The following is a 27,334-nucleotide window of genomic DNA, read 5'->3' as shown; positions in this document are numbered from 1 at the left end:
AATTCCCCAAGTCATGACAGCCATAAATCATGACAGTATCATGGTGTATGCAAATTTGGCCATATAAATATCTGTTTGTTTTGGAAATCCAACTACATTTCACTTTCAGGTGAGAAAATATTTCAAGCTGATACTGTATTGCACACAGAAAAATTTTCTTTTATTGCTGGGTGCCGCAGGAATTAATTTGGGGAAGTTCCAAAGGCCTGTGTTTTGTAGGAGGTCAGACTAAATGTTCACCATGGTCCCTTCTGGCCTTGGAATCTATGAATGGTTGTATTTTTATTTCCTGATCTGTTTCTACAATTTCAAATAGGAAGAGGGGGAAAAGATTGCTTTACCTTGAAGATTGATCTGCATGATCTTGAATCTCTGATATAACCTCTTCAGTCAGTATTTTGGAGAGCTGGATGCAGGTTGCACTCTCGATCATCAGTCACCATCTTTTGCACTTGTTACTATTACCAATAGTAACTTTTACAATTTTGATTACAATTGTAACCTCAGATGAAGCAGTATTGCAATAGTTAGTCCATTATGGGAGGTCTCTTGAGAATGTAGAGAGTAGGCTGCAGCATGAAATCCTCACTGAAACATGCCAACACCACTGTATTCCTGCTATGCTAGTAAAAAACACGGATGCATGTCATTATCTTAACACACAGGTAATCCCATTTAATTTAGGCATAAAATGCCCCACATGCATAAATCAGTAGAAAGATCTACCAAGTGAGTGCATAACCCACTGCCTGCTTTGTGTGGCACTCTGTCCCCATCTAGTGGCACCTAGACCATCTAGAGATTAATGAGTTTGCTACAACCTTAGCTAAGAGGCGCATGGCTTTTAACTCCTGCAGTAGAGACTCATGCACTGAGCTTCAGAGGTCCCGAGTTCAATTCTACCTGCTTATGATGGTGATGTGTTGGTATTACATGTGCAAGACTGTTAGAATCATAGACGATTAGGGTTGGAAGAGACCTCAAGAGGTCATTTAGTCCAATCTCCTGTTCAAAGGAGGACCAACATCAACTAAATCATCCCAGCCAGGGCTTTGTGAAGCTGGGCCTCATAAATCTCTGAGGATGGAGATTCCACCACCTCCCTAGGTAACGCATTCCAGTGCTTCACCACCATTGTAGTGAAATAGTTTTTCCTAATATCCAGCCTAGACCTCCCCCACTCCAATTTGAGACCATTACTCCGTATTCTGTCATCTGCCACCACTGAAAACAGCCTAGCAACATCCTCTTTGGAACCACCTTGAGGTAGTTGAAGGCTACTAGAAAATCCCTCCTCACGCTTCTCTTCTGCAGACTAAAGACCCCCAGTTCCCTCAGCCTCTCTTAAGTCATGTGCCCCAGCCCCCAGATAATTTTAGTTGCCCTCCACTGGACTCTCTCCAATTTGTCCACATCCCTTCTGTAGTGGGGAGACCAAAACTGGACACAATACTCCAGGTGTGTCCTCCCCAGTGCTGAATAGAGAGAATTGTTCCTGTGTTTAATGTATTGTCTGAAAATATGTGAGTTTTCAACTCAATTCCCACCCATGCTTGAGATTGTGGGGCTCTGGAGGGGAAATCAACCTCTGTAGACTTCACCATCCCCGTTAGAAATTAAAAGCAGTTGAGCTTCATACGTGGCCTTGAAAAATCCCACCCTCAGTATTATAGGGACAGATTTATTGTAGGGTTATGTTTATAAATACAAAGTTGTCATGCAGACTCTAGTGTAACAGAGTGGGGCTCTTTAACTCTACCTAGGAGCTAGACCCTGTACAGCGGTTTACCAGCCTGCTGCTGCTTCTGAACTGGCACGGCTGGTACTTTAGTTCAATCAGTACACACACGTTTTTAGATCCAGAGGTCTTATGATCAGTTCCCCAAGATGACCCAGCCAAGGATGCCCTAACACTCGATTAAGAGGAGCCGTAGAAGTAGATAGTTTGAAGAGATGAAAGTTATGTCATGTTTACAGAATGTTTGCACTGCAGCTGGAGGTATTATTTCCAGTTCAGGCAGACATACCCCCACTAGGTTTGACTGAGCTAGCATGGTAAGGTAGCAGTGTAGCAACAGCAGTGGGGGCAACAGGGTGGGCTGCCTGTCCTGAGTACATCGCTAGGGTCTCGGTGGGATTCTGCTTGCCTGTGCTGCTGAAGCTACCCTTGTCTTTTTAGCCGGCTTGCTTGATCAAACCTAGTGCAGGTATGTCTAACCCAGCTATCGTGTAGACTACCCATAGGTAGAAGTGGAACTTGTAAGGATGCCTATCAAAGACTATTAGGGAAATTACAGTCTAAGAAAGCAAGAAAAAAGCAGAGCGATGGAAGATCACGAGAAGGATGTTAGACATATTTGGTCAATTTTTTTTTATTTTATTAAATTTGCTATTGTGATATTCCTACCCCCTCACACACATATCTATACTCTCTAGACAGTATCAGCAGAGGTAGGCATGGAGTCAACTTCTAAACTCAAAGGGAAAATTAAGGAGTGAGAAGAACTTCTAACTCAAGGGATGTCTTTGTTTTTATTAGATAGATGAGATGACAGCCCAAGTAACTTGAAGCAATAACTCACCAGACCATGAAGATAAATTTAGTGGTGTGATCAGACATATTTTCTGATCATGTGTTGATTTCTGGTAAAGCTTCCCAGTCTTCCTTTGGAGATTTGCTTTCTTCTCTCCTTTATGTTTCCTTGGGCCAGGATGCACACTTGGCCATCGCTTGGTATCGTGATCTTTTACTCTGACTGACTCCTCATAGAATTGATGTTATATTTTTCATTGTTAATTGCTTCCTCCAAAGATAGCAGTCCTTTCCCTCTGTCACATCATTGGATGTACAACCTCTCTACATCTTGCTTGATATTCATAATTGTATGCAGAACCATGGTTTTATATTGTTATTGTTATTATTATTATTGTTGTTGTTATTATTAATAGTAATAATAATAATAATAATGTAATTATTATTGAGTGCATTAGTGCAGGGGACTGGGCTAGATGACCTCTCAAGGTCCATTCAAGTCCTATGATTCTATTTTCTGTGACCTAATTCACTTACCTTTAATACTTGGGATTGGCCATACTGCCAAAATCAAATATAATGCAACAGCAGATCCTACCCAAAGACAAACACACAAAGACACAGTCACATACACACAGAAAGAAACACAACCAATCACACACACACACACACACACACACACACACACACACACACACACACACATGGATTGCCAATCCCAGTCATTCAAAAATCATGAGTCAGTCCCCCAAAATCTCATGAGGTTGGTTGAAAATCATGAGATACACAAAAACCAAACAGAACTTGGGGGGTGCTTTTTATTTTCATTCTTGTTTCTGAGCCTTTCAGTGTATAGAATCATAGAAGATTAGGGTTGGAAGAGACCTCAGGAGGTCATCTAGTCCAATCCCCTGTTCAAAGCAGGACCAACTCCAACTAAATCATCCTAGCCAGGGCTTTGTCAAGCCAGACCTTAAAGACCTCTAAGGACGGAGATTCTACCACCTCCACCTTTCTGTTGATGCAGTGACAGACTTTATATGAGCTTGTCTAGAAGGAGAGAGCTGGGCTGTACAAGACGCACATTTCTGGGGGGAAGTCGGGGACCAGGAATTTGCTGGCATTCTGCAGTGTAATTCAAGAGTGGCTGGTTATAGCAGTCGTACAATATAGCTGGGAATGATTTACATGCTGGAGCTTGTGTGTGAACAGACTAGGTGTGTTGGCTTTCACAGTGAAGCAGTGTAAAATGCACCCCAGATTGGAGAATGGAGGGGACACAGTTGTTCAACAGTACTGATTGTACCCTGGGGACTGTCATGGTAGCAAATATGTATACTGAATTTAGAATTTGGGATTGTAAAAATTGTCTAAGGCAGTTGGGTGCTCATATACCACTGTGAGGAGATAGAACACCAAAGAAGATGAAAAAATTCTGATGGCACCAGCCAGGTGTGTGGATAAAAAAGAACCTGCTTGAACTCTCATAAGAGGAGATGGGTTACCAGAATTAAAATGAATTTATATAGTGGAAGTATCAGACATTCAGACTGCTGGGAGCCAAATACATGGTTGGTTAAAATGTCAAGATACTGGAAAGTTCACCTTTCTGATCTGGGGTCTTGATCCACCTGTTGGGAAAGTAAATAGCCCAGCAGTTGAGTAAAGAACCCAGATCCCAGAAGAGAGGTGAGGATTTTGGTATTCCTGGGATTAAATAAAAGATACTTGGCTAAAATTTAAAAGTATCTCCTTAAATTTAAATGGCTGAGTTTATTTTCTTTCCCCTAGATTCAATCAGTGACAAACACTGAAAGGGGAAATCAATCGATAATCACAGGATTCATCTTCCTGGGATTTGAGAATATTCAGGAACTGAAGGTTCTTCTCTTCCTGGTATTTCTAAAGATCTACATTGTGACCATGACTGGAAACATGTTCATCATTGCTCTAGTTATGGCTGATCAGCACCTTCACACCTCCATGTACTTCTTCCTGGGAAACTTGGCCTGCTTGGAGACCTGCTACACCTTCCCCATCCTGCCCAGGCTGCTGGCCAGTCTTCTGATGGGGGACAGAACCATCTCTTTCATGGGCTGTATTACAAATGTATTTTTTTGGTTCTTTGGCAGCTGCAGAATGTTACCTCCTCACAGCAATGTGTTATGATCGGTATCTGGCAATATGTAAACCACTGCATTATGCAACCTTTATGACAGCCCGGTTCTGCCTTCAGCTCACAGCTGGGTCTTGGATAAGTGCATTTCTGGCTATTAGCATAATAGTATCATTCATGTCACAGTTAACTTTCTGTGGCCCCAATGAAATTGACCATTTCTTTTGTGAGCTCACCCCAGTGGTAAAACTCTCCTGCAGTGACACCAACGTGGTAGAATTTGTAGCATTCCTATTTACCTCCATTTTCACTCTGCCCTCATTTCTATTAACCATTATCTCTTATGTTATTATTATAGCCACCATTTTGAGACTCTCTTCCATCACTGGAAAGCAAAAGGCATTTTCCACCTGCTCCTTTCACCTCATAGCTGTTACAATGTTCTGTGGGACAATAATGATTGTCTATGTGTTACCAAAAAACAACACACATAGAGATTTAAACAAATTGTTTTCTGTCTTCTACACTGTCTTAACTCCTATGGTCAATCCCCTTATATATAGCCTGAGGGTATGTCTACACTACGAAATTAGGTCGAATTTATAGAAGTCGGTTTTTTAGAAATCGTTTTTATATAGTAGATTGTGTGTTGACTTCTGGAGCATTGCACTGTGGGTAGCTATCCCACAGTTCCTGCAGTCTCCGCCACCCATTGGAATTCTAGGTTGAGATCCCAATGCCCAATGGGGCAAAAACATTGTCACGGGTGGTTCTGAGTACATGTTGTCAGGCCCACCTCCCTCCGTGAAAGCAATGGCAGACAATCATTTCACGCCTTTTTTCCTGAGTTACCTGTGCAGATTCCATACCACGGCAAGCATGAAGCCCACTCAGCTCACTGTCACCGTACATCTCCTGGGTGCTGGCAGATGCAGTACTGCATTGCTACACAGCAGCAACCCATTACCTTGTGGCAGCAGACTGTGCAATAGGCCTGATAACCATCGTTGTCATGTCCAAGGTGCTCCTGGCCACCTCGGTAAGGTCAGTCAGGAGCACCTGGGCAGACATGGGCGCAGGGACTAAAATAGGAGTGACTCGACCAGGTCATTCTCTTTAGTCCTGCTGGCAGTCCTACTGCACCATTTTCTGCTGAGCTGGCAGGAGATGAGGATGGCTAGCAGTCCTACTGCACTGTCTGCTGCCAACCAAAGATGTACAAAAGATAGATGGAGAGGATCAAAACAAGAAATAGACCAGATGTGTTTTGTATTTGCTCCCCACTCCCTCCCTCCGTGAAATCAACGACTGACAATCGTTTCTGTGAGGTCTGTCAGGGGCACCTTGAAAAGTTTAACAGAGATTCAGTCCTACATAAAATACCAGGGGGAGGGATAGCTCAGTGGGTTGAGCACTGGGTTGAGTATTGGCCTGCTAAACCCAGGTTTTTGAGTTCAATCCTTGAGGGGGGCATTCTGTGTGACAGTTGTTTTTGTTTCTCATTGATGTAAAGCCACCCCCTTTGTTGATTTTAATTCCCTGTAAGCCAACCCTGTAAGCCATGTCATCATTCACCCCTCCCTCCGTCAGAGCAAAGGCAGACAATCGTCCCGCGCCTTTTTTCTTGCAGACGCCATACCATGGCAAGCATGGAGCCTGCTCAGATCACTTTGGCAATTAGGAGCACATTAAACACCACGCGCATTATCCAGCAGTATATGCAGCACCAGAACCTGGCAAAGCGAAACCGGGTGAGTAGGCGACGTCAGCGTGGTTACGAAAGTGATGAGGACATGGACACAGACTTCTCTCAAAGCACGGGCCCTGGCAATGCGGGCATCATGGTGCTAATGGGGCAGGCTCATGCCGTGGAACGTTGATTCTGGGCCAGGGAAACAAACACAGACTGGTGGGATGACCTAGTGTTGTAGGTCTGAGACGATTCCCAGTGGCTGCGAAACTTTCACATGTGTAAGGGCACTTTCATGGAACTTTGTGACTTGCTTTCGCCTGCCCTGAGGCACAAGAATACCAAGATGAGAGCAGCCCTCACAGTTGAGAAGCAAGTGGCCATAGCCCTGTGGAAGCTTGCAACGCCAGACAGCTACCGGTCAGTCAGGAATCAATTTGGAGTGGGCAATCTACTGTGGGGGCTGCTGTGATGCAAGTAGCCAACGCAATCAAAGATCTGCTAATATCAAGGGTAGTGACCTTGGGAAATGTGCAGGTCATAGTGGATGGCTTTGCTGCAATGGGATTCCCTAACTGTGGTGGGGCCATAGACGGAACCCATATCCCTATCTTGGCACCAGAGTACCAAGCTGGTGAGTACATAAACTGCAAGGGGTACTTTTCAATACTGCTGCAAGCACTGGTGGATCACAAGGGACGTTTCACCAACATCAACGTGGGATGAGCAGGAAAGGTACATGATGCTTGCATCTTCAGGAACTCTGGTCTGTTTCAAAAGCTGCAGGAAGGGACTTTATTCCCAGACCAGAAAATAACCATTGGGGATGTTGAAATGCCTATTGTTATCCTTGGGGACCCAGCCTAACCCTTAATGCCAGGGCTCATGAAGGCATAGACAGGCAGCCTGAACAGTAGTCAGGAGCTGTTCAGCTACAGGCTGAGCAAGTGCAGAATGGTGGTAGAATATGCATTTGGATGTTTAAAAGCGCGCTGGCGCAGTTTACTGACTCAGTTTGACCTCAGTGAAACCAATATTCCCACTGTTGTTACAGCTTGCTGTGCGCTCCACAATATCTGTGAGAGTAAGGGGGAGACGTTTATGGTGGGGTGGGAGGTTGAGGCAAATCACCTGGCTGCTGGTTACACACAGCCAGACACTAGGCAGTTAGAAGAGCACAGGAGGGCACGGTGCACATCAGAGAAGCTTTGAAAAGCAGTTTCATGACTGGCCAGGCTACGGTATGAAAGTTCTGTTTGTTTCTCCTTGATGAACACCCCCCCTCCCCGTGGTTCACTCTACTTCCCTGTAAGCTAACCACCCTCCTCCCTTCGATCACCTCTTGCAGAGGTAATAAAGTCATTGTTGCTTCACATTCATGCATTCTTTATTAATTCATCACAGAAATAGGGGGATAACTGCCAAGGTAGCCCAGGAGGGGTGGTGGAGGAGGGAAGGACAAGGCCACACAGCACTTTAAAAGTTTAAAACTTTAAAACGTATTGAATGCCAACCTTCTGTTGCTGGGACAATCCTCTGGGGTGGAGTGGCTGGGTGACCGGAGGCCCGCCCACCGCGTTCTTGGGCGTCTGGGTAAGGAGGCTATGGAACTTGGTGAGGAGGGCGATTGGTTACACAGGGGCTGTAGTGGCGGACTGTGCTCCTGCTGCCTTTCCTTCAGCTCTACCATACACTGGAGCATATTAGTTTGATCCTCCAGTAGCCTCAGCATTGAATCCTGCCTCTTCTCATCATGCTTCCTCCACCTTTTAGCTTCAGCCCTCTCTTCAGCCTGCCACTTACTCTCTTCAGCCCATCACCTCTCCTCCCGGTCATTTTGTGCTTTCCTGCATTCTGACATTGTCTTCTTCCACGCATTCATCTGTGCTTTGTCAGTGTGGGAGGACAGCATGAGCTCAGAGAACATTTCATTGTGACTGCATTTTTTTGCCTTCTAATCTTCGCTAGCCTCTGGGAAGGAGAAGATCCTGTGATCTTTGAAACACATGCAGCTGGTGGAGAAATAAAAGGGACAGTGGTATTTAAAAAGACACATTTTATAGAACAATGGGTACACTCTTTCATGATAAATCTTACTGTTACATTTCATACATAGGATATGTGCTTTCATTTCAAGGTCGCATTTTGCCTTCCCCCACCACGTGGCTAGCCCCTCACCCCTCCTCCCTCCCTGTGGCTAACAGAAGGGAACATTTCTGTTTAGCCACAGGCAAACAGCCAGCAGGAACGGGCACCTCTGAACGTCCCCTTAAGAAAAGCACCCTATTTCAACAAGGTGACCATGAATGATATCACTCTCCTGAGGATAACACACAGAAATAAAGAATGGATGTTGTTTGAATGTCAGCAAACATACACTGCAATGCTTTGTTCTGCAATGATTCCCGACTACGTGCTACAGGCCTGGCATGGTAAAGTGTCCTACCATGGTGGACGGAATAAGGCTGCCCTCCTCAGAAACCTTTTGAAAAGGCTTTGGAAGTACATCCAGGAGAGCTTTATGGAGATGTCCCTGGAGGATTTCCGCTCCATCTCCAGACACATTAACAGACTTTCCCTTTAGCTGTACTGGCCACGAATGCCAGGGCAAATTAATCATTAAACACACTTGCTTTTAAACCATGTACACTATTTAAAAAGGTACACTCACCAGAGGTCTCTTCTCCACCTGGCGGGTCTGAGAGGCAGCCTTGGGTGGGTTCGGGGGGTACTAGCTCCAGATCCAGGGTGAGAAACAGTTCCTGGCTGTCGGGAAAACCAGTTTCTCTGCTTGCTTGCTGTGAGCTATCTACAACCTCATCATCATCATCTTCCTCGTCCTCAAAATCTGATTCCATGTTGCCTCCATCTCCATTGAAGGAGTCAAACATCACGGCTGGGGTAGTGGTGGTTGAACCCCCTAAAATGGCATGCAGGTCATCATAAGTGGCATGTCTTGGGCTCTGACCCGGAGAGCCGTTCACCTCTCTGGTTTTCTGGTAGACTTGTCTCAGCTCCTTAAGTTTCACGTGGCACTGCTTCGGGTCCCTGTTATGGCATCTGTCCTTCATGCCCTGGGAGATTTTGACAAATGTTTTGGCATTTCAAAAACTGGAACATAGAATATCAGGGTTGGAAGGGACCCCAGAAGGACATCTAGTCCAACCCCCTGCTCAAAGCAGGACCAAGTCCCAGTTAAATCATCCTAGCCATGGCTTTGTCAAGCCTGACCTTAAAAACCTCTAAGGAAGGAGATTCTACCACCTCCCTAGGTAGCGCATTCCAGTGTTTCACCACCCTCTTAGTGAAAAAGTTTTTCCTAATATCCAATCTAAACCTCCCCCATTGCAACTTGAGACCATTACTCCTCGTTCTGTCATCTGCTACCATTGAGAACAGTCTAGAGCCATCCTCTTTGAAACCCCCTTTCAGGTAGTTGAAAGCAGCTATCAAATCCCTCCTCATTCTTCTCTTCTGCAGACTAAACAATCCCAGCTCCCTCAGCCTCTCCTCATAAGTCATGTGCTCTAGACCCCTAATCATTTTCGTTGCCCTTCGCTGTACTCTTTCCAATTTATCCACATCCTTCTTGTAGTGTGGGGCCCAAAACTGGACACAGTACTCCAGATGAGGCCTCACCAGTGTCGAATAGAGGGGAACGATCACGTCCCTCGATCTGCTCGCTATGCCCCTACTTATACATCCCAAAATGCCATTGGCCTTCTTGGCAACAAGGGCACACTGCTGACTCATATCCAGCTTCTCGTCCACTGTCACCCCTAGGTCCTTTTCCGCAGAACTGCTGCCGAGCCATTCGGTCCCTAGTCTGTAGCGGTGCATTGGATTCTTCCATCCTAAGTGCAGGACCCTGCACTTATCCTTATTGAACCTCATTAGATTTCTTTTGGCCCAATCCTCCAATTTGTTTAGGTCCTTCTGTATCCTATCCCTCCCCTCCAGCGTATCTACCACTCCTCCCAGTTTAGTATCATCCGCAAATTTGCTGAGAGTGCAATCCACACCATCCTCCAGATCATTTATGAAGATATTGAACAAAACGGGCCCCAGGACCGACCCCTGGGGCACTCCACTTGACACCGGCTGCCAACTAGACATGGAGCCATTGATCACTACCCGTTGAGCCCGACAATCTAGCCAGCTTTCTACCCACCTTATAGTGCATTCATCCGGCCCATACTTCCTTAACTTGCTGACAAGAATGCTGTGGGAGACCGTGTCAAAAGCTTTGCTAAAGTCAAGAAACAATACATCCACTGCTTTCCCTTCATCCACAGAACCAGTAATCTCATCATAAAAGGCGATTAGATTAGTCAGGCATGACCTTCCCTTGGTGAATCCATGCTGACTGTTCCTGATCACTTTCCTCTCCTCTAAGTGCTTCAGGATTGATTCTTTGAGGACCTGCTCCATGATTTTTCCAGGGACTGAGGTGAGGCTGACTGGCCTGTAGTTCCCAGGATCCTCCTTCTTCCCTTTTTTAAAGATGGGCACTACATTAGCCTTTTTCCAGTCATCCGGGACTTCCCCCGTTCGCCACGAGTTTTCAAAGATAATGGCCAAGGGCTCTGCAATCACAGCCGCCAATTCCTTCAGCACTCTCGGATGCAATTCGTCCGGCCCCATGGACTTGTGCACGTCCAGCTTTTCTAAATAGTCCCTAACCACCTCTATCTCTACAGAGGGCTGGCCATCTCTTCCCCATTTTGTGATGCCCAGCACAGCAGTCTGGGAGCTGACCTTGTTAGTGAAAACAGAGGCAAAAAAGCATTGAGTACATTAGCTTTTTCCACATCCTCTGTCACTAGCTTGCCTCCCTCATTCAGTAAGGGGCCCACACTTTCCTTGGCTTTCTTCTTGTTGCCAACATACCTGAAGAAACCCTTCTTGTTACTCTTGACATCTCTTGCTAGCTGCAGCTCCAGGTGCGATTTGGCCCTCCTGATATCTTTCCTACATGCCCGAGCAATATTTTTATACTCTTCCCTGGTCATATGTCCAACCTTCCACTTCTTGTAAGCTTCTTTTTTATGTTTAAGATCCGCTAGGATTTCACCATTAAGCCAAGCTGGTCGCCTGCCATATTTACTATTCTTTCGACTCATCGGGATGGTTTGTCCCTGTAACCTCAACAGGGATTCCTTGAAATACAGCCAGCTCTCCTGGACTCCCTTCCCTTTCATGTTAGTCCCCCAGGGGATCCTGGCCATCTGTTCCCTGAGGGAGTCAAAGTCTGCTTTCCTGAAGTCCAGGGTCCGTATCCTGCTGCTTACCTTTCTTCCCTGCGTCAGGATCCTGAACTCAACCAACTCATGGTCACTGCCTCCCAGATTCCCATCCACTTTTGCTTCCCCCACTAATTCTACCCGGTTTGTGAGCAGCAGGTCAAGAAAAGCGCTCCCCCTAGTTGGCTCCCCTAGCACTTGCACCAGGAAATTGTCCCCTACGCTTTCCAAAAACTTCCTGGATTGTCTATGCACCGCTGTATTGCTCTCCCAGCAGATATCAGGAAAATTAAAGTCACCCATGAGAATCAGGGCATGCGATCTAGTAGCTTCCGTGAGTTGCCAGAAGAAAGCCTCATCCACCTCATCCCCCTGGTCCGGTGGCCTATAGCAGACTCCCACCATGACATCACTCTTGTTGCACACACTTCTAAACTTAATCCAGAGACACTCAGGTTTTTCCACAGTTTTGTACCGGAGCTCTGAGCAGTCATACTGCTCCCTTACATACAGTGCTACTCCCCCACCTTTTCTGCCCTGCCTGTCCTTCCTGAACAGTTTATAACCATCCATGACTGTACTCCAGTCATGTGAGTTATCCCACCAAGTCTCTGTTATTCCAATCACGTCATAATTCCTTGACATCACCAGGACCTCCAGTTCTCCCTGCTTGTTTCCAAGGCTTTGTGCATTTGTATATAAGCACTTGAGATAACCTGTTGATCGCCCCTCATTCCCAGTATGAGGCAGGAGCCCTCCCCTCACAGACATTCCTGCCTGTGCTTCCTCCCGGTATCCCGCTTTCCCACTTACCTCAGGGCTTTGGTCTCCTTCCCCCGGTGAACCTAGTTTAAAGCCCTCCTCACTAGGTTAGCCAGCCTGCTGGCAAAGATGTTCTTCCCTCTCTTCGTAAGATGGAGCCCGTCTCTGCCCAGCACTCCTCCTTCATGGAACACCATCCCATGGTCAAAGAATCCAAAGCCTTCTCTCCGACACCACCTGCGTAGCCATTCGTTGACCTCCACGATTCGACGGTCCCTACCCAGGCCTTTTCCTTCCACGGGGAGGATGGACGAGAACACCACTTGCGCCTCCAACTCCTTTATCCTTCTTCCCAGAGCCACGTAGTCCACAGTGATCCGCTCAAGGTCATTCTTGGCAGTATCATTGGTGCCCACGTGGAGAAGCAGGAAGGGGTAGCGATCCGAGGGCTTGATGAGTCTCGGCAGTCTCTCCGTCACATCACGAATCTTAGCCCCTGGCAAGCAGCAGACTTCTCGGTTTTCCCGGTCAGGGCGGCAGATAGATGACTCAGTCCCCCGGAGGAGAGAGTCCCCGACCACCACCACCCGCCTTCTCCTCTTGGGAGTGGTGGTCGTGGAACCCCCAACCTCAGGACATCGCATCTCATGCCTCCCAACCAGCGGAGTCTCCTTCTGCTTTCTCCCCCCAGACATATCATCTGGTCCACTCTCCGCAATGGTACCTGTGGAGAGAACATGAAAGCGGTTAGTTACCTGTGTCTGTGTTACTGGAACCCGGACATTCCGCTTACCTCTTCTGGAGGTCACATGTTGCCAAGCTTCTTCACTGGCCTCTTGGCTCCTCTGTGCAACCTGCTCTATATCTTTAGAGCTTTGTGCCCCTAGAAGGCTATCCTGAGTTTGGTCCAGAAAATCCTCAGTTTCTCGTATACAACGCAGGGTCGTTACCTGTTGCTCCAGACCTTCAATCTTCTCTTCCAATATGGAGACCAGCTTGCACTTTGTACAGACAAAGTTGCTTCTGTCCTGTGGAAGAAAGACAAACATGGCACATCCAGTGCAGGTCACAACAGCTGAACCCCCCCCTTCCATATCACCTACCTACTATGAGCTTCCTCAGAGACGTTGGCAAGATGTAAGCCTCACTGGGCTCACTCCAGGCGAACTCCCAGGCAAACTCCTGCTGTGAGCTGCTCTGCTGTCCCCGCTGCTCAGCTGGTTCGCGAGGCTCTGGCTATTTTTAAACAGCCAGGCTTCCCTGACGCAAACACACAGACACCCTAATGCCCGCCCCCTGCAGGCTAGCAGCCAATCAGACACTCACTCAGGCTCTCTCCCTGCCCTCCCAGCAAACACACGCTCGGATACTTCCTCAGCAAGCAAACACACACACTCGGATACTTACCAGTCCCAGGCAAACTCCTGCTGTGAGCTGTGAACATAGTTCTGATAGCACGGATTCCTCTCCCCATATAGCGATCAGATCCCGTACCTCCCATTCGGTCCATGCTGGAGCTCTTTTGTGATTCTGGGACTCCATCACGGTCACCTCTGCTGATGAGCTCTGCATGGTCACCTCTGCTGATGAGCTCTGCATAGTCACCTGCAGCTTGCCACGGTGGCCAAACAGGAAATTCAAATTCAAAAGTTTGCAGGCCTTTTCCTGTCTACCTGGTCAGTGCATCTGAGTTGAGAGTGCTGTCCAGAGCGGTCACAATGGAGCACTCTGGGATAGCTCACGGAGGCCAATACCATCTAATTGTGCCCATAGTATCCCAAATTCGACCCAGCAAGGCCTATTTCAGCACTAATCCCCTTGTCGGGGGTGGAGGAAGGAAATCAATTTTAAGAACCCTTTAAGTCGAAAAAAAGGGCTTTGTCATGCGGACAGGTGCAGGGTTAAATCGATTTAATGCTGCTAAATTCAACCTCAACTCCTAGTGTAGACCAGGACACAGAGAACATGAGGGGCTCAGATACTCCGGTTATGGGGGCCACACAAGGACCTGAGAATGAATGTATATGCATAGTTGCACTAGCTCAGTTAAAAATGTACAACAGATACAAGCTTTCATATTACTTGACACAAGCCAACAATTAACTGCCTGGCCAAACAATTCCCCATGGAGATGCTGTCGCATCAATATCCATTGTGAGAGCACATGGCTCCTCTGCAGCATCTGGTACTGCCCACTAAGAAAGTCCCCAAATTAGATGGATTGCTCTGGAGTGACGATGCATGAGTTCCTTATTGAGTCTCAAAGGTTTCACAAAAAGAAAAGGAGTACTTGTGGCACTTTAGAGACTAACAAATTTATTTGAGCATAAGCTTTCGTGAGCTATAGCTCACTTCATCAGATGCATTCGGTGGAAAATACAGTGGCCGATGAAGGTCACAAAAGCTTATGCTCAAATAAATTTGTTAGTCTCTAAGGTACCACAAGTACTCCTTTTCTTTTTGCGAATACAGACTAACACAGCTGCTACTCTGAAACCTGTCAAAGGTTTCAGTATTAGAAGACCAAAAATGACCCTCTCAGAGTCCCGTTGGCATCTTTCTGTAATCAGATCGGTGATGCTTTATCTAGTTTAACAGGAGAGAAAAAAACTCCACCGTTTCTTGTTCCCTTCCTCCTACTAGATAGGTCTCATGGGGAAAGGAGAAGGGGAAAATCAAACGTCCATCACCAAGTTCATTCTCCTAGGATTTGGAAATGTCCCAGGACTGCGGGTTCTTCTCTTCCTGGTGTTTCTTGTGATCTACATGGTGACCATGGCCGGGAACATCCTCATCATTGTGCTAGTTGTGGCTGATCAGCGCCTTCACACCCTATGTACTTCTTCATGGGGAACTTGTCCTGCTTGGAGACCTGCTACACCTCTACCGTCCTGCCCAAGATGCTGGCCAGTCTCCTTACCGTGGACAGAAGCATTTCTGTTGGTGTCTGTATTGTGCAATTATATTTATTTGGTTGTTTAGTAGGTGCAGAATGTTGTCTTCTAGAAGTGATGTCTTACAACCCATATTTAGCCATATGTAAACCTCTGCATTATTCAACCATTATGAAAGGCAGCGTCTGTCTCCAGCTAGCAGCTGGGTCATGGCTATTGGCATATGTGGCTAGTACTACCTTGCTTGTATGTTTGATTTCACAATTAACATTCTGTGGTCACAATGAAATTGACCATTTCTTTTGTGACTTTACCCCAATAATTAAGCTTTCTTGTAATGTTATCAACCTGGTCATACTTGTAAGTTTCATACTCTGTTCCACAGATGTGCTTTCCCCATTTCTATTAACAATGACATCCTATATTTCAATCATCACCACCATCCTGAGAATCTCTTCCACTACCTGGAGGAAAAAAGCATTTTTCACCTGCTCCTCATCTCATTGTGGTGACAATTTTCTACGGGACCCTGATCATTGTCTATATGCTCCCAGCATTGATGCACTGAAAGACCTGAACAAAGTGCTCTCTGTCTTCTACACCGTCCTTACTGGGCCAACCCCCTCATCTACAGCCTGAGAAACAAAGAGGTCAAGGAAGCCCTAAGGAAAGTCATCCAAACTATGTGTCACTCACAAAAATTGGATGGATTGACTGATGTGGGAATCAATCTGTGTGGTTTAGCTATCAAGAGAGGTAGCATGCTAATCATATGATACGTGAGTAATGTGGGGATAATACTAACAGCTACATGTTTCCTCTGCTTCTGTGTTCTGACTTTCCACATTTTACAATGCACTTTTCTTGGTGTTCTGGACTGCTAGATCCTACATAATTTTATATATGGGAAATTCATGATAGTCTTCAGATAGATAGATAGATAGATAGATAGATAGATATGGGGGAGGTGTAAGTATGTGTGAGTGTTATCTTGTAAAGACTAAAAGAAGTCTAGAATTCATGGGTACAGATGGATGATTTTTTTTCAACAAATAGAACATTTTTCAAAAATGCATTTTTCAGAGCACAGAAAGTATTCATGAAATCAGATCCTGGTCTGGGATGGGACGTTAGATGGGGTGGAATCTGAGTTACTACAGAGAATCCTTTCCTGGGTGTCTGGCTGGTGTGTCTTGCCCACATGTTCAGGGTTTAGCTGGTCACCATATTTGGGGTTGGGAAGGAATATTTCCCCAGGGCAGATTGGCAGAGGCCCTGGGGTTTTTCGCCTTCCTCTGCAGCGTGGGGCATGGGTCACTTGCTGGAGGATTCTCTGCATCTTGAAGTCTTTAAACCATGATTTGGACTCAGAAATAGGTTAGAGGTTTATTACAGGAATGGGTGGGTGAGATTCTGTGGCCTGAGTTGTGCAGGAGATCAGACTAGATTATTATAATGGTCCCTTCTGACCTTAAAGTCGATGAGTCTATGAGTCTAAAGTCGATGAGTCCAATTCAGTTAATAGTTTTGTCTGAAAAAATGGCATTTTCTTCACACAAAAAAAATTTAAACCATTTCTTTCCACCATTTCAGAAAGAAACATTTCAACTATTTGTTTGGAATGTTTCCTTTGGAAATTTATCTATTTTTTATAAAGAGTTAAAAGGGGACACCAGGGGGTACTGAGACCGAGGTGGATATAGGTTGCTTGAGCTCTGACATGGCCCTTGGAGAATCCCCAAACATTGTTCCTTAAAACCCACCATCCAACCCCAAGAAATATTATTCCCATCTACTGAAACCCCCAAGATGGCCTCTAGCACTGCACTTTCCTCTCTGAATCTGAAAGCACTGAAAAAACAGGAGATCTGCCTACCCCACATCTACAAACACAATGGTGCCTGAGCTGGATGGCATGTAGCTTATGGCTGTACTGCAACTAGTGGCTGTAGATTCTGTTGAAATTAAATCTACAGACCCTACAGATCACCATGAGTGAGATTCTGAGTATGCTACAAGTTCTATCCAGTCGGATGAGTGAAGCAGAACCCTGAATTTCTGAAGTGGAAGAGGATTTCAAAGAAAGCACATTACATGTTATGAAGAACTTGCTAATGATAGCAAGACTATTAAGACCAAGAAATTGATCAGAAAGCCTCTTGCAATGATGTAAAATCATGACTGTAGTATACCTGAGGAAACAGAGAAAGGTAAGCATTCTGAATTTGTTCCTAATCTTCTAATTAAGTTGTTGGATCTGCCGGTAGAGTTTGCTTTGATATGGAACGGGCACACTGGGCCCTTGCCCCCAAGCCAGATCCAGGATGTTAGCCTACTACACTAACTGTGAAGTTCCTGAAGTGTATCACTAAGGAGCTTACACTGGAGAAATCTGAGGTGGTGGTGGTGGTAGCGGGGAGGAAAAAGCTGTTATGGGGAGAACCAGCAATTAAAAAATACAGCTCTTTCCAGTTTATTCCTGTGATGTAGTTGCCATGAACAGGTAACCAAGCAAAACAATTGGCCAGGAAGGGGTCAGTCCTGGGGCTGGTTTTGTTTAACATCTTTATTAATGATCTGGAAGATGAGATGGATTGCAAGTTTGCAATGACACTAAGCTGGGGGGAGAGGTAGATACTCTGGAGGTTAGAAATAGGGTCCAGAGAGACCTAGACCAATTGGAGGATTGGGCGAAAAGAAATCTTATGAGGTTCAACAAGGACAAGTGCAGAGTGCTGCACTTAGGACAGAAGAATCCCATGCACCGCTACAGGCTGGGGTCTGACTGGCTAAGCAGCAGTTCTGCAGAAAAGGACCTGGGGATTACAGTGGACAAGAAGCTGGATATGAGTCAGCAGTGTGCCCTTGTTGCCAAGAAGACCAATGGTATATTGGGTTGTATTAGTAGGAGCATTGCCAGCAGATCGAGGGAAGTGATTATTCCCCTCTATTCGGCACTGGTGAAGCCACACCTCAAGTATTGCGTCCAGTTTTGGTCCCCCCACTACAGAAGGGATGTGGACAAATTGGAGAGAGTCTAGTGGAGGGCAACAAAAATTATTAGGGGGTGGGGCACATGACTTACGGGGAGAGGCTGAGGGAACTGGGCTTGTTTAGTCTGGAGAAGAGAAGAGTGAGGCGGGATTTGATAGCAGCCTTCAGCTACCTTAAGGGGGTTGCAAAAAGGATGGAGCTCAGCTGTTCTCAGTGGTGGCAGATGACAGAACAAGGAGGAATGGTCTTAAGTTGCAGTGGAGGAGGTCTAGGTTGGATATGAGGAAACAGTATTTCACTAGGAGGATGGTGAAGCACTGGAATGGATTACCTAGGGAGATGGTGGAATCTCCATCCCTACAGGTTTTTAAGGCCTGGCTTGACAAAGCCCTGGCTGGGATGATTTAGTTGGTGTTGGTCCTGCTTTGAGCGGGGGGTTAGACTAGATGGCCTCCTGAGGTCTCTTCTAACCCTTATCTTCTATGATTCTATGATTCTATGAAACATTTTATTAAATTCCAGCAATGCGCCATATTAAGAATGGCAAGAAGACAGTATCATTCAGTTCCCTTCAGGAGGCAGAAAAATACTTCGCAAATCTGCAAACTCCTCCCTGCAAGACAGAATGAGCCAACCATATGAAATTTATGTCATGGTCACTGAGATCCGATATGGGTGCTCTAAACAGGTTGATGGGTGCTAGTTGATACTGATGTCAGTTTCTTTTCTTTTTTCTCTCTCTCATTGGGGTTAGAGGTTTAAAGGGTTATTATCACATTACTTCTTATTGCCTTAACTCATGGGATAAGCATATCAATGTAAAATCTGTCATTTGATTAATAATTACACATATATTTTTATCTTTGCTTTATTAGATGGTGTTTCTTTATGGACTAATGTATGAAGTTATTATTGGTAATAGGTATCAGAGGGGTAGCTGTGTTAGTCTGGATCTGTAAAAGCGGCAAAGAGTCCTGGGGCACCTTATAGACTAACAGACATATTGGAGCATAAGCTTTGGTGGGTGAATACCCACTTCATTGGATGCATGTAGTGGAAATTTCCAGAGGCAGGTATAAATATGCAAGCAAGAATCAGGCTAGGGATAATGAGGTTAGTTCAATGAGGGAGGATGAGGCCCTCTTCTAGCAGTTGAGGTGTGAACACCAAGGGAGGAGAAACTGCTTTTGTCGTTGGCAAGCCATTCACAGTCTTTGTTTAATCCTGAGCTGATGGTATCAAATTTGCAAATGAACTGAAGCTCAGGATATGGCAACATCCATTTTTTCATGTTCTCTGTGGTAATATTCCTACTGTATTTTCCACTGCATACATCTGATGAAGTGGGTTTTAGCCCACGAAAGCTTATGCTCAAATAAATTTGTTAGTCTCTAAGGTGCCACAAATACTTCTCATTCTTGAAGCTCAGCAGTTTCTTTTTAAAGTCTGGTCCTGAAGTTTTTTGCTGCAGGATGGCTACCTTTAAATCTGCTATTGTGTGTCCAGGAGGTTGAAGTCTTCTACAGGGTTTTGTATATTGCCATTCCTAATATCTGATTTGTGTCCATTTATCGTTTTTCGTAGGTAATAGATGATCATTATAGTTGTAATGTTTGGGGGCCAGTGGGCTGTGAGATTCACCAAGTTTCACCTGATCTGGCTGCCCCCTCTGGGTGTCAAGTGTGTATTTTTGGACAGTTTAAACAGATTCTCCTTTTAGATTGTATGGTACTAATGTGCATTTCTCACTCCAATATCTTTTCTGTTTTGTTTTTTTTTACTTATTTAATTCCTTTTTCTGTCCCTCTCCTTCCCACTCTTGTAGAATATGTGCTGGGAAGTGATACCCTACCCCTGGATTATATAACTTGTCCTGCTTAGGTATGCTGCCCAGGAAAAATCGCAATTTCTCATTTATTCACCAAGAGGCTTTATATTTTGTCTGGTACATTTTAACAATGATGGCTCTGATAATTTTAGGTGTTCCCTGGAATATAAAGAGTTTCAATAACCTTATTAAAAATATATATATATATACACAAACTCAGTGTTTAAAGAAGAGAATGTTGACTTTCCCATGGTCCAGGAGAGACATCTGATAGAACTTGAAGCTTGTAAATTGAGCAGAAATTGGGAAGGCCTCTCTGTTTTCAGCTGTTTTAATTCTAAAGCGAGGGGCATGGCTATACTAATGGATTAAAAAAATATCAATGTTAATATTCCATGCACAGTGTCTGACAGTAAGGGCAGACTGACTGTTCTCAAGACTGAAATTAGTAATTCTATAGTCATCTTTTCCAATCTCTATGTGACAAACCAGAATGATCCCAATTTTTTAAATAATTAAATAATGTTTAATGAGTATAAATGACCATGGGACGCCATCTGAATATTATAGTGTGAGACTTTAACAAAACTGTTGACCAAGCCTTGATAAATCTTCTCCATCTGCATATAAAAATGTGAATGCTCGTAAGGTACTTCTTACCTACCTGGCTGATTTAGGATTATGAGATGTGTGGAGATTGGGTAATCCAACAGCCAGAGACTATAGGGTTGTTTTTTTTATTTCTGCAGATCATTCAACATAGTCAAGATTTGACTGTTTCTTAGTGTCACAAGACTTGATCAGTTCTGTCACTGATAGTGGCATTATGAATTATTATTAATTATTATTATTATTATTATTTTATATCTAACCATGCTTATATGTGTATGTCTTACATGTACCCCCAAATAAAATGTGGATGTTAAATACCCCTCTGCTGTTTGACACATCATTTCTTAACTCTATCTAGCAGGAGTTAGAACTTTTAAAAAAAAATGCCCCCTCCCCACAGTTCATCAGTGTCCCACTTTGGGGAGTCGTTAAAGTCTTCATCACAGGCCTCATAAATGTTGAACACTGTTGGAAATGTAAACTCGCTTGGTGTTCCATGAGTTCATATGTTTTAAGAATTTCTCATCTGAGGTGGGTGAAAGGACCAATTTTATATTGCATGCAAAGCTGAAGCCCGCCCCGAAAAATTCAAAGTTTGGATATGTTCCTGATACATGGAGATTACCTGTTAACAAGGCAGCATGGTTCCAATGTGCAGCTTTGTTAGCTAAAAAATTAATCCAGCAAAAATGAAAAATGTTTTCCCTACCACGTACTGATGCCTGGCTCAGTGAGATGGCTGCCCTCACAGCTGGCGAATGAGTGGTATTCCACACTAGAGAATGGCCGGAAAAATCAAAACAATTTGCATTGACTTAAACGTCTATGATTAACGTAGACCCTGAACGTAGATCCTTCCCCTCCCTTTATCCTAACCCTCTTCATTTACATTGTGTGTTATGAGGAATCTGAGATTTTTGAATATTTCTTATATTGTGAAAAATTAATAACAATTAAAAAAAAGGAAATTTAAAAATGAACAACTGATACTTGTTGTTCTGAAAATGTCAAAGCACCCAGCTGTGACATTCTCAAACTTTTTTTTTCCAGTTTTTTTTTCCTGCATGAAATTGATCTGACTTTTTTAAAAACTGGTTTAATCAAAACGGCATTTTCGGATGGAAAACTGTCTCAACAAAATTTTTCCACCTAGGTCCACTGCTGGGCCACGTTGACAACAAGACAGTCCCTGCCTGTACTCACAGTCTAAGACTAGAGATAACAGTTGGCTACAACAAACAGACAGAGGAAGGACAAGGTAAAATGAGCTCGGACTGGCTAGCATGAAAAGCAGTGATCACAGCACATCATCTGCCTAATTAGTGATCTCAGGGCCTGATTCTGCCAAGTGCTGAGTAGTGATAACCCTGAGGACATGAGTACTTTACCACATAAGACGTTTAGAAGGCCCTCCTGAAGTCCTTACTTAGAGTCCCAGGCCTGCAAACCTTTCCTTGGCATCTAAATCTCTTTGAATATTTCAGATGCAGCCCTTAGTTGACCCACTGAAGCCAATGATGTCTCATATTAGCTCATTAAACACTGATGAGATGTTGAAGGATTGGCCTTTTTGGCATCTACAACATGCCAGCACATCTGATAACATCACATAAACAAGCACTGAACTAATAAGTGAATGGAAAAAAGGGCTTGTTTGCACCTCAAAACCCATTGTAGAGGAGTCTGTCTCCAAAGCCATCTATCAGCTAATATATTTTGAAGGCACCAATAAACAGAACACCAAAATCCCACCTAGATACGACACCTCCATGTATGCAACCAGTAGTCAAACATGTCATTCTGATTTATACTGAAATCACTTTAACAACTCAGGGAGTGTCAAAGGACACTAAAGTGGGAGCAAATCCTATTTATGGCATAAAGAGGCCTTTATGTAAATGACAATCAGGCCCCTTATGCATTGACTTCACCTCTCATCTTTATGTTTAGTGTATTTCATATCTGAAATGCCTATGTGTTTGTCTCTTGTTTCACCTAACAAGAAAAGTTAACTTGCTGCATTGACCAGTAGATCTGCCACATGACTTGATACAAGGAGACATGGCTTCTCTGCCACTGATTTGCTGGCTGACCTTGGGCAAGTCACTTCCCCTTCCCAGGCCTCAGTTTCCCCATCTGTGAAATTGGCATTCACAGACATATAATCAGTACATTGGAAATGTATGGAATAAAATTATTGTACACTGTGTAAGTACAACTAGTAAAGTGATGGATATGTATTTTTCTGTCACCTGGGCTCCTGACACACACAGGGCATGACAAAGGAGGTTTCCCATGAGGTTGCACTGGCCTCCACATTCACTCTGTTTTAACAAGTGACATGGGGTTAATTCGCCCAGGAGGTCCATTTAAAAGTGATCACAATCAGCAGTCTGGGAGGAGATCTGTCTAGCAGCAGGAGACTGTGTGAGGCTGTATTCCCTTACAAACTCTGTAAGAATCTACCCCAGGAAGCGCTGAAGTTCTGTGTAATCCACACAAGCAAGAGCATCAAGCAAGAGTATCCCAGGCCAGCAGCAAAACTAAGGTGTCTTTGCTGAGCGAAGGAGAGTGTGTGAGAAAGTGAGGACAGCGGGTGCCCTTGAGGGAGAGGTCGCCACTGGATGCTGAGGATTAAAGGTAAATCAGATCATTCCGATTGACCTCCTGAGGTCTCCTCCAACCCTAATCTTCTGTGATTCTACAATACTGTGGTTCCTGGGACAAGTGCTGGGGGGTTCGGTTAGGAAGGAAAAGTCGGCATGTTGGGGAGCAGAGTGGCCGGATCACTCATTCAGGCCCACCCTGTAACTGTGCACTTACTGCTCTGTGGCACTGCCCGTTCCCTCCTTAACACGTCTCATCACAGCTCCTAATGCCACTGAGCTGGGATGCCACAGAGCGCGGTTGCGGGGACGGCGTCGCGGCTGCTGTACTGCAGCAGGGACACAGCACTGATGTCCCCTTCAGTCCCCCCATCCCTGACAGACACAGACACATCTGCTGGGCTGCTGGGTGGAGCTGGAGGCAGAATTGTCCTGATTTTCGGTTTCCCTTCCCCTCCCCTCAGACGGGCCTGATGTCTCCCTTTGACATCTCCTCCACCTTCATCCCTCCTGGCCCAGCCCTTTCACACATGCCTCCCCAAATGTTTCCAAATAGAGGAGTGGAGATTTTTCATCTTCTCCTGGGCCCAATCCTTAAGGTCTAGGTGGCCTTCTATGCCAAGTCCTGGGAGAGCTCTGGGCTCTTCCCACCCTACACAGGAGCAGAGCACTGGGGTGACGATAAGTGGAAAGCTTTTCAGATCAGGGAACAGGGCAGCCCCCCCGTATGCCTGACACCCACTGTGGGTCTTCCCTGCCCCATTCCATTTCTCATTCTCCCCCTGATACGTCTCCTCATGGCTCCTAACATGGCTGAGCTGAGACAGTGGCTGGGAGGACCGAGTTACATCTGCTCTATTGCTGCCCAGAATTCGCCTGTAATTCCACACCAACAAACGCGCACATGTTAGCTGGGCTGCAGGATGCAACTGGGGACAGAATGTGTGTGAGGGTTTCTAGCTGTCTCGCGGGGTTCATAAGAGTGTGAGGGATCTGTGTCAATGTCTTCTTGGGGTGTCCCTTGTGCATGAGGTACAGTGTGTAGGAGATAAATAGATAGATGGATTTATTTGCCCAGGGCAATAATTTATAACTTCATCAATTCATAGATTCCAAGGCCAGAAGGGACCATTGTGATCAGTTACGCTGAACATCTTTGCCAGTGGTTTTCAATCTGCGGTCCATGGACCTCAGGGGGTCAGCCGACTATGTCTAAGGGGTCTGTGAAAGGTTGTTGTTACCACAGAAAGTAGCTTTTAACCTGTGTTCTGCAGATCCCTGAGGGGTCCGCAGATTATGTCTAAAGTTTCCAAAGGGGTCACACCTCCATTCAAAATTTTTAGGGCTTCACAAATGAAAACCACTGCTCTAGGCCATAGAACTCCCCCGAAGTAATTCCTGTGTGACCCTGGGGGACCGGGGATCATTTCCCTACTCCATTACAAATGCCTGTGTAACCTTCACAACTCACTTATGGCCACAGTTTCAAAGGTGTTTAGCCACCTAAAGCAGCAGATACACAGCTAATGGGATTTTCAAAATAATCTAAGGTGTTTAGGCATCTAATCCCATTGACTTCAATGCAAATCTGGTACCTAAACTGCTCATAGGCCTTTGAAACTCCAGTAAGCAACTACCTGAATCTTTAGTGCCTACATGCCTTTGAACATCTGGCCCTCTGTATAAAATAGGCATAATGGCATGTTCCTACTTTCCAGGAGGTGCTGTGAGGGTAAGTACATTATAGAACATGAGGTGATCAGATACTTTGGTTTTGGGGGCCATATGAGGACCTAAGAATAAATGCATACACATAGTTGCACTAGCTTAGTTAAAAATGTACAAGAGATATAAGCTTTCATAGTACTGGGCAGGAGGCCGACAATAAATTGCCTGGCCAAACAATTCCCCCTGTAGATGCTGTTGCATCAATATCCATTATGGGATCTTACAGCTCCTCTGTAGAATCAGAGACTGCCTACTAATAAAGGCGTATTATTAAAGAAACCAGATTAGATGGATTGTTCTGGTGTGGCAATGCCCATGTTCCTTCCCAAGTCTCAAAGGTTTCAACCTTAGAAGACAGTGAATGACCTTCTCGGAGTCCCATTGGTACTTTTCTGTAATCATATGGATGCTGCTTTATTGAGTTTAACATGAGAGAGAGAAAAAAACTCCAGTATTTCCTGTTTCCTTCCTCCTACTAGATACGTCTCATGGTGAAAGGAGAAGGGGAAAATCAAATGTCCATCACTGAGCTCATCCTCCTAGGATTTAGAAATGTCCCAGAACTGCAGGTTCTTCTCCTCCTGCTGCTTCTAGTGATCTACGTGGTGACCATGGCCGGGAAAATGCTCATCATTGTGCTAGTTGCCTCTGATCAGCACCTTCACACCCCATGTACTTCTTCGTAGGGAACTTGTCCTGCTTAGAGACCTGCTACACCTCCGCTATCCTGCCTAGGATGCTGGTCAGTCTCCTGACTGGGGCCAGAATCATCTCAGTTAATGGCTGCTTCATACAATTACATTTTTTTGGTTTTCTAGTAGGTGCAGAATGTTACCTCCTAACTATGATGTCTTATGGTCTATATTTAGCAATTTGTAAACCTCTGCATTATGCAGTCCGTATGAAAGGGAGGTTCTGCCTCCAGCTAGCAGCTGGGTCATGGCTATGGCCATTTGTGGCTAGTATACATACCCTACTTGTATGTTTGGTTTCACAATTAATATTCTGTGGCCGTAATGAAATTGACCATTTCTTTTGTGATTTCACCCCAATGACTAAGCTTTCTTGTAATGATACTAACTTGGTCATATTGCTGAGTTTCATACTCTGCTCCACAGGGGTGCGTTCCACATTTATATTAACAGTAACATCCTACATTTCAATCATCACCACCATCCTGAGAATCCCTTCCACCACCGGGAGGATAAAAGCATTTTCCACCTGCTTCTCTCATCTCATGGTAGTGACAATTTTCTGTTGGACCCTGATCATTGTCTATATGCTCCCAGACGTTGCTGTACTGAGAGACCTGAACAAAGTGCTTTCTGTCTTCTACACTGTCCTGATTCCCCTGGCCAACCCCCTCATCTACAGCCTGAGAAACAGAGAGGTCAAGGAAGCCATGAGGAAAGTCATCCAAACTATGCAGCACGCACAAAAATTCAGATGGATTGACTGATAGGGGAGTCAACCTGTATGGTTTAGCCAGCAAGCGAGGTAGCACTGAGGTTGCCCCTAGATCATATTAATCGCATGATCCGTGAGTAATGAGGGGATATACTAACAGCTACATATTTCCTCTGCTTCTGTGTTCTGACTCTCCACATTTTACAAGGCACTGACCTGGAATTCTGCACACCTCTGTATCTGGGAAGATAATGACAGTTTAGGTAATTTAATCAAGATTGGACTATTTCTTAGTATCTCAAGACTTGATCGGTTCTGTCACTGATTGTGTCATTATTCATTAATTATTAATTAATATTAATTATTATTATATCTGACCATGTTCTATATGAATCTATATGAATGTCTTGTATGCGCCCCCAACTAAAAAGTGGAAGTTAAATACCTCTCTGTTGTTTGACACATCATTTGTTAACTCTCTCCAGCAGGAGTTAGAACTTTAAAAATAAAAAAATGTCTCCCTTACTCAACTTCATCAGCCACCTCACTTCAGGGAACCTTTCAAGCCTTCATCAGAGGCCTCATAAGTGCTGACCACTGTTGTAAATATAACTCCTTTGGTGCTACATTAACTCATATGGTTTGAGAATACCCCTATGTCAAAAATTTCTGGTCTGAGATGGGTCAAGGGACCAATTTGACACTGGATGCTAAGCCTTCCCCCTTAGGTTTCATTCCTGGACCTGCAATTAATGAATAATGGAGCACTCCCTGCCTAGTGTGCTTTCTTTGTGGATCCCATTCTTAGGTGCCCAAACTCTTACCATGCATTGTACAGGGCACCTAACCTGGGACTGGAGATGCCACTGGGTGGTTAGGTATCTAAAACTCTCACCATTGCCCAAGTCCCTTGGTGGATCT

General features: G+C 44.9%; 1 protein-coding gene across 1 annotated transcript; it reads left to right on the top strand.

Moving 5' to 3' along the window:
* Positions 1-4,456: 4,456 nt before the first annotated feature.
* On the top strand, positions 4,457-25,692 carry LOC119841616 (olfactory receptor 469-like). The gene is given in 4 exon segments (XM_038369173.2): positions 4,457-4,632; positions 4,634-5,219; positions 14,988-15,180; positions 25,601-25,692. Coding segments are annotated over 4 exon segments (1,047 nt in total).
* The last annotated feature ends 1,642 nt before the right edge of the window (positions 25,693-27,334 follow it).

Source organism: Dermochelys coriacea, chromosome 13, assembly GCF_009764565.3.
Source record: "Dermochelys coriacea isolate rDerCor1 chromosome 13, rDerCor1.pri.v4, whole genome shotgun sequence".
NCBI classification, from domain to species: domain Eukaryota; kingdom Metazoa; phylum Chordata; order Testudines; family Dermochelyidae; genus Dermochelys; species Dermochelys coriacea.
This window is presented reverse-complemented; position numbering and strand designations above follow the sequence as displayed.